The 8,774-nt window shown below is 33.3% G+C and overlaps 1 protein-coding gene across 1 annotated transcript; it reads right to left on the bottom strand.

Annotated features, from left to right (window-relative positions):
• Positions 1-1,137: 1,137 nt before the first annotated feature.
• LOC145828974 (uncharacterized) lies at positions 1,138-6,888 on the bottom strand. Its single transcript, XM_082936722.1, has 8 exons — positions 6,824-6,888; positions 3,954-4,302; positions 3,810-3,894; positions 2,897-3,698; positions 2,491-2,754; positions 2,111-2,389; positions 1,700-1,849; positions 1,138-1,375 (listed from the first exon to the last, which is right to left on the bottom strand). The coding sequence occupies exons 2-7, from the start codon at positions 4,298-4,300 to the stop codon at positions 1,707-1,709; spliced, it is 1,920 nt and encodes a 639-aa protein (XP_082792848.1). The 5' UTR covers positions 4,301-4,302; positions 6,824-6,888; the 3' UTR covers positions 1,138-1,375; positions 1,700-1,706.
• Positions 6,889-8,774: the final 1,886 nt, after the last annotated feature.

The following is an 8,774-nucleotide window of genomic DNA, read 5'->3' as shown; positions in this document are numbered from 1 at the left end:
ACCACCACGTGTACTAAGATGTGATGTATTGATACCACCCTGTGCAGATGAAATTACCTCACCATGTGACAAGATAATTTATCGATTCAAGTGTGTATTGAAACTGCCTCAGGCGAAATACTATTTATGATCTCTAATTCCGCACATCCTGCTTCGTACTTGAAAATCTTGTTAGCTTAGACTGCTAATAAGTTGCGTCTACAATTTCGTCTGAAACTTTATTAACTCTTGAATATTCTATCTCGTGAAAACTGCCGGTATTTATACAGATCTAAAATAAGCTTGTAAAATTTTATTAAATCTTTCAAGAATTTTTCAAATACAGTTTTAGTATTTGAACATTTCGTTTTGTTATGTGAAAATATGCTTTAACTTTTAACTTCGCGAAACTCTAATTTAATATCTTGTCGAAAATCTACCCGACACTTTGAAATTCTACTCGACTGTAATCCTTTTCGTATTTCCTGTCTAGAGTCTTACCGTCTCTATTACGAAATTCTATCTACCGTCTTATTCATTAGTTCGAAACATGTTGAAATTTTTATATAAAGTGAAAATAAAAACATTTTATTTTGAGTTTGACCTTCTTTGTTCGCTGATATATTTTGAAAATGTTTATTTGGGTGAAAATTTTACCTGTAATATAATTTTATAAGTTGCTGATTGCGGAAGAGTATATTTTTGAGAGACTTTAGTGAAATTGCTTGTAAACTTCTTTAAAATAAATAAAAAAGTAATAAACAAAAATAAAACTTATTTTGCGACCACACCCTTGTTGAACACATTAAAAATTTTAATAAAAAATTTTTGGATAAATTTTGCTGTGTTTATGTTCTATTTAAAGTATTTCATCTTGTTAGGCGGGTTTTGTAAACAGGATTCTGTATACTTTCTGGTAATTATATAAAACCCGTTATGTTTCTACTTTTGTGCGAGATTTCTAAAACTAGTTTACCAAGCAAATTTTATTGTAAAACAAGTTTGTAAAAAATACTTTTAATTAAATTTTTAAAGTATATTTTCCTGTCATACGAGCTAGATTAAACGCATCAAATTTTATGTACAATCGTAAATAACTGTATCCTAAAAATTATTTTGAAACTTACATACTTTTAAAAATGAATCGAAGCTTTTCAATTTTGTAGTTTTTTTATTTTGCTTTTATTGAAAAAAAAAACAATTTGGCGAGTTGGAAATAAATAAATGACACAAAAGAAAAACAGCGAAAAGAAAAATTAATATCACAGTATTATCTATCTTTTCGCTAAAGAATATCCATTTTCATGCAAATTCTAACGGTATTTATGACGTCATAATACCATCAAGATCTACACAGTACCATTTTATGGCCGAGGATATGTTGTGGTTCCGGTACCTGTTTAAAAAGAAATATTATTTTAGTTGTAGAACATTTTTTATGTTTATAGATGTTTAAAACTAAAATTTTAAGTATAAATAATTGTTGGAGCTTGTTGTATGAATTTAAAATAAAAAACAACATATTTGTTTCAACTTGCAACTTACTCATGTTAAAACTTATGATATCACACATTTTTTTATTAGCTTTAACGTAAATCTAAAGAAATCAATTGAGCAAGAAATTTTTTTTTTTTTAATTTTAAAGGAAAAAATAAGTTTAGTTAGTCTCAACGGTAACTGCAAATAAAACGAACTTGTTATATATATATAACAAACGAACTTGTTGTTTAACCGACGAGACCGGCTGAGGTGGCTGATGGGGTGCCCTGTGACAGCATGCTAAGGAGGAGGAGCATGGTGACGCTGTTGTCGCTTCCTCCCAATCCTCCGTCCTTGCTAAGCAGCAACAATGGCAAGATCGAGTTCAAGTCTGTTTGAATAAAATAACTTCATTGATAATATTTTGAAATGCTTATAACACAGAAGAAACACCTTGTTGTAAAATGAGCTATTTAGTAAGAGAAGTAGTTGGCTATGCAAAATTTTTGAAACAGAATCAATAGAAACGAATCCATTGCTAACTTAAATGTATGTGTAGAAACATATCTTAAAAAGTTAAACAAATGCTTGTAAGTGCAATGCTTAAGTAAAAAAATTATTAAGCTTCAAAACTAATATTTAGTAAACGCACTGGATTGTGGGGCGACTGTGAGGCCGGTTGATCCGTCGATGGGGCTGACGGTTCCAGGTTGAGCTTGTGACATCATCATGACGAGTACGAGGGTGGTGGTGTCCATGGTTCCGTTGCTTCCCAACAACAAGAGTGGCAACAGCGACTGCATGCCGCCTGCACCTGGCGCGCCTCCCATGCCTCCGAGCATCATGATGAGGAGGAGGTCCTTGGTGTCGTTCAGTCCTCCACCGAGGAGAAGTGGCAGCAACAGGTTCATGTTGGGTGCGCCGCCAACACCTGATACATAAAACTAGTCAGTACATTTATTTAAAACCATATTAGTAATTAATATTTTTTGAGTATATTATTAATTGTTTTTAGTATAAAGCAGAATTAACCTCCGGGGGCTGCGCCGGCCATCGATCCGCTCAAAAGAAGGATCATGGTCAAAGTGTCGCTCGTGTTCAAAGCTGAGGAGTTGGAGAGGAGGAGGAAGGGAAGGATGGACTGAAGACCTCCGGCCTGGCCTCCCATGCCACCTTGCGACAACAGTGAGAAGAGGAGAAGGTCCTTGGTGTCGTTCAATCCGCCTCCCAAGTTGTCTCCGAGCAAGAGGATTGGAAGGATAGCGTTCAAGTCACCGGCTCCTTGCGCTCCGGGAGCTATTAAATATAAATTAAATTAAAACAAATCAAACTTATTATACTGAGTACAGGTAGTTTATATATATATATATATATTTAATATTTGATATTTGGTTAACACACTGAAAACACTCCGAATACTCATGATAAAATAAATTACCTCCTCCGAAACCGCCTCCGGAAACCATCATGATGAGGAGTAGGTCGCTGATGTCGGTGGTGTTGTCGTCCAAAAGAAGGATGAGAGGAAGGATGTTGTTCATTCCGGTTGCTCCTCCCGGCATGCCCGAAGACTGCATGGATCCCAGCAAGATGAGGGGAAGGAGTTTGCTCATTGACGAGTTGTTGTTGTCGTCCAACAAGAGAAGGAGGAGAAGCGGGTTGCTCATCATGTTTGGTTGTTGTCCGTAAGCGCCCGCTTGTCTACCTGTACCCACTACTCCGCCTCCGAGACCTTCCCCGAGACCTCCCGAGAGGAGAAGGATGGGAAGGAGTTTCGAAATGGAGCTGGAGTCGTCCTTCAATAGGGTCATCAAAAGGAGAGGAGATCCCAAGAGATCGGTGGAACCGCCCAATCCTCCTCCGTTCATGAGGGTCATGATGAGCAAGAGATCGCTTGACTTGCTGTCGTCGTCGAGGAGCGAGATCAAGAGGAGCGGGTTGGAGAGGAGGTCTCCGCCCATACCGGTGCCTCCTTGCGACATGAGGAGGATGGGGAGGAGCTTGGAGAGGGAAGAGGAGGAAGAGTCGTCGTCGAGGAGGGAGATCAGCAGGAAGGTGTTCATGTCGAGGCCAGGAGTAGCGGAAACGTGGGCGGTCCTGATTCCGGGCACGGTGTCGCAGAAGGTGTTGAACTTGACGGCGGACTTCATGGTGAGCTGGTCGATGATGTCGATGTTGGGGGGAAGGGGCATGTTTAACCCGCTCTTGTTCAGTTTCACGTAAGCGTCCCTGATGTACGCCTGCAAAATTAATTGTCAGAGATTTGCACAGTAAGTTTCTGCCAAAGAGCTTGTCAGTGCATTAAATAAATATTTAATAATGAACAGTGTAACTTAATTAAAAGTACGTACGGCCGACTGCTGGATCTCTCGCGTGAAGAGGATCTGTTGTCTCGGAGTTTTGACCGGCATCTTCGGGCAGGTGACATCTTTGCATCTAAAACAAATAAATATTAAAAAAAATTCAATTCTAAACTTTACAAAACTTTCACAAACCTCTTGTCTTGAGCCTTGATCTGGGTGTAGATGGTTCCGAACTGCTCGGTGGAGGCCTTGGTCTCCTGCATCAAAGTGTACAGTTTCGGCGCGTAGTTGACGCACTCCTGGTGCCCGGGGCAGTCCGAATCAAAGTTGCACTTCCTGTAGTTTGTCTTGACGACGGGCTTCATGGACATGATGTTGGCTTGGGTCTGCGCCTGCTTCTTCCTCATCACGAACTTGGCCTGCACCGCGGCCACCTTCGGCTCGTTCCTCAGCGACTGGCCGACGATCTCTGCTATTCTGCTGCTGGCGGCACTGGCAAGCGCTAGGCAGGCCAACACGCACACGACTGTGGCTCTCATTTCTGTTGTGACGTCATGAATTAGTTTGTTGCGTCATAAAAAGTATTTATTTATCACAAAATATTTTGCCAACACCACGGCGAAGACGCACACGACTGTGGCTCTCATTTCTGTTGTGACGTCATTATCAGTTCGTTGCGTCATGAAACTTGTAAAATGAAAATTAGTTTTATCATAATCGTATGTTTACTTATTAGTTTGTTTTATAATGTGTTAGTGTTTGTGACTAAAGGGATTAACTTCTCATAAAATATTCTTTTTATATGTAGACGTGAAATAAATTCATAAGTACTTTGGTGGTGAATATGAGCAAGTGATTTCAAATGAAGGTGGTTAATATTCCGTCTATACTAAAACAACTTACTGCAGTGCTGTTTATTACTTCTAGTGTTGGAAAAATGCATTTATAAGCTGTTTTACGAACCAAATTGCACGTAACTTTAATAAAAATATAAGATACTTCAAGCTACTAAACTAGTTTATAAAAGCTTTTAATGTTCTAAATTGAGCGTTAAAGCTTTTTATTAAAAATTTAAGTAGGTTATAAGTGTTTAATAAATCCCAACATTTTTATAAATTTAAATAAACTTTTTAACTTAATTTTGCTCATTCTTTTATCTTTTGATTATTGTTGCACTTTAAAAAATTCTTTAAATAAAATATAAATTAATTTTAACAACAATAATTGTATTTGTTTGAACTATAATAATTGTTTTATTGTTAGTATATTTTTTACACTTTACCGAACCTTTTTTGTTTTTAATATTTCTTGTTTAAAACTTTTAAATTTAATTTATCTTATACTTTCATCATAGAATTTGAATATAATTAAACATTGTCAACTTTTTAAGGTTAAACTAAATTTAATAACATAACAAATATGGGGTTAATTTATTTTTATTATGACTAATTTGTTCATTGAATCTTATCAAAAACAAACTCTTTTTATTAACTTTTGCATACCACTTTAAATAAATCAAAAAATCCTTAGATATAAACTCAACCACATTCAGTTCTAGAGTTAATAAACAGTATTAGAAAGCTATAAACAACTCTTGTTAATAATAATTATTCTATTTAATGTGGTCAAATGTTACTTCTAAGTTTTTAACAACTAGGGGTGGAAAACTTTCTAATCAAGATACAGTGGGCCAACTGGAAATAAAAAATTTTTTTTTGATTATTTCTGGTCAAAAGACAAGATATTAGCCCTTTTATAAACCAAATTAAAAACTCTTTCTACAAAAAAAAATACAGTTGGTGCGAGGCGACTTGGAACCTTTTTTCAAAAATCAGTTTCGATTGTCTTGAAATTAAATAATAAACTGTGAAAGATGAAGCCCTTTTAGAATTATCTTAAGCGGAAAATATTCGATATTATTCATGATGTTGCAGTTATATTTAATAACTTCGTTTATTGAGTTCAAGTACCATTTTAATAAAACACTATCTATTACAAAATCTAAATAAAAAGTTTTCTGAATTCTTTGTTCTTTATCTAGTAAACCATTGAAGATTGAAAAAGTTTGGCAAACTGCTGGGGTAGTGTAAACAAATGAATTAAAATAAATATTAGATTTTGTAGAATAAAATAAATTTTCTATTATCTAACAGTAACTTTTTTTTATATACCAATTTAACCTATATGACGGCGGGTTTATATAACTTTTATTTAAATTTAATTATTAAACTAATAAAACTCATTTATCTAAATAATAAATATCTACTGGACTGTCCTGCACAAGACTTTAAACCAAAGTGGTGTACGACTCGATAACTGAAAGTAGCTTTGGTGCACCAAGTCCTAGGACTAAATATATTCAGCATTTTTTTAAGTCGTTTAATAAACAATATATACTAGCTGTTACAGCAGATAAACTTAACTTGATTTTTTTACACAAAATAAACCTGTTTTTTTGAATAACAGAAAAAGCATAGAGTGAAAACACTCTATAAAGCTTCTAACTAATGTGCGATGACTTTTATTATAATAAGAACTTTTATATTAGTTGGAAAGTTTTAACAAATATTATATCGGGCTTCATTAAAATATAATAATTTGAAAAATATTTACAACTACTGATTTTATAGTAAATTCATTCCCAATTTCCAGGTAAACGCAGTTTGGGTTAAAAATACTAAAAGACGTCTGGATTTATTAAAAAACAAAATACCGGCCTCTTAGTTTTGCAAAATCATACTGTTTAGAATGAAACTTGTAAAAATCATTGTACTGGACATCAAGTTAAGAGTTCATTTCAAAACATTTGTTTTAAAAACTTAATAATATTTGGTTTATATGAGTTGTTTACAGGATCGTAACACGGTCACTTGCCAGATATTTCTGCCGTACATTATTTCAAATCATTTTAGTTTTATTCAGATACGTTATATTTTAACAGATTATTTAACTTATTCGATATACTATATTTTAATAATCATAGAATTTAGCACATAACTTATCTATATACATAATATTTTAAGAACCTTCATAGAATTTAGTACACAACATGTTCGACTAACTTGTAGATGTTCTTTTTCAAACTGGAAGCTTCTTCAACTGGTTCACAGCTAATTGTAGCCCGTTGTTGCACCTTCTTGCTTTATACTCGAATGTATATTGCATGTTGTCTCTGCCCCGGGCCATTCTCTCGCTTCTGTGACGTCACTTTCTCTCGTTTCTGGTGCCAACGTCCAACCAGCACGCCCTTGCCGTTTGTGACGTCATTATTTTTTTTCGCGCGCAAAAGTTGTTAAGTTTGCTCATTTTTTTTTAGTTAAAATATTAATTTTATTAACGTTTACTTTGTGCGCAAGTTTTTGCACGAGGTAGAAATTTTTTTAAGTCTTTTTTTTTGAAAATAGGTTTGTTTGTTTTCTGGATAGATTGTAACTGAAAAACATAAAATCTTAAATTTGAAGTAAGTATTCATTAACAGTTTTTTTCTTATATTAATATTTTTGTACGACAAAACTTCACCATTCAATACTGACAAATTGTGGTTTTGTTGTACTATTCAACAACTCTTTCAAAAACGCATGTATTTTTTACTAACGACGATTTCTTACCAATTGATCTACGGAGAGCGTAATAATGTTGGTACTTTAAAAAAAAAATAAGAAAATAGTATGTAGAATATAGACAAATTTTTAAAATACATATTGTAAATAATGTGATTTTCATTGTTTGTAAACATCAACTATGATTATGTTGTTTCAATAAAATGTTCATGTTGTTTGTAATAAGATATTTCATTTCGTCATGAATTTAAAACTACTTGTAAATCTTATAAAACATAATTTTTTTCATAGAAAATTGTGAACTTTCACAGTTAAAGTTTTTGTACTAACAGAAAATTCAAAAGTCTTTGCTAAAATAGCTTGTATTACGAATTTATCAATTTGAAGAAAAAAGAAATAAGTAAATTTAAATAGTTTAACTTAGGTTTAAAACATTACACCCTAAACCTTAATTTCCGTATACCGTGAAACAAGCTCAACTTTACATAAAATATTTTACTAATTCGTAGACTGAGACCGGTTCTTATCGAAACTTCGTCAGTTTTGTCGCAATTTGAAAATTGCATTTGTCGTAACTACATAAGAATTTTTTTTATGTTTGTCAAGATATTCGATTTTGACTGACTGACCACTCTCGATAAGAACGAAACCTGGGTCTCAGTCTACTGAAGGCTTGTGTTGTGATGATCGAATTGGCGACCAAAAGTTATGTTAATTTGAGCTTTCTAATAGCATATAGAAATCATGATAGGTTCTCTTGATTTTCGCAGATAATATTTTAGCTGTAAAAAAAAAGCTTTTTTTCTTAATATAAATGCATTCTTAAAGCAAATATCTTTAAGAAAATATAGAATTTTAATTAATGTAATAATAATAAAGATAGTAAATTAAAACTTAGCATTTAAACTTAAGTTAAACTAGTTAAATTTTAGTGTCGTAAGAACGAAACCCGAGTCTCAATCTACCGAAAGTTTGGTGTCCGATGATCGAGGTGTTGTCTGATGATCGAGGTGGTGTGGTCAAACCTTTATTTTTTGCATCTTGTTTTAAAGTTTTTTCATCGAATAGCTTTTAACAAATTGTTTATTAATCGGTTATATAAATTAGAAATTGTACAAACTTTAAACTGTGTTATACTTTGATTTATATCTGGTTTAAACTTTAGTTAAAATTTTTTAAGAATTTCATAAAAGACAACAAGTTTTTTGAGAAAATGTTATAAAGTTTAAAACAATGTATACTTAAATGATTTTTCAATCGTTTCAATATACATTTCTGTAAAAATTTTATCTTATCAAAACACATTGTACTACAAAGCATAGTAACCATAGTAGAGTGTTAGCATTACTAGCGGATAAATTTTCAATAGTTTCTTACAGATCGGCATGAGTTTACACGAGTACAAGCACCACTTTGCTTTAAGAAGCTGTACAAAGTTGTAGTTAACTGAGAT

Source organism: Thalia democratica, chromosome 1 (assembly GCF_965202585.1).
Source record: "Thalia democratica chromosome 1, ktThaDemo2.hap1.1, whole genome shotgun sequence".
Lineage (NCBI taxonomy): Eukaryota > Metazoa > Chordata > Thaliacea > Salpida > Salpidae > Thalia > Thalia democratica.
Note: the sequence above shows the minus strand (reverse complement) of the source record. Positions and strands in the feature narration are given on the sequence as shown.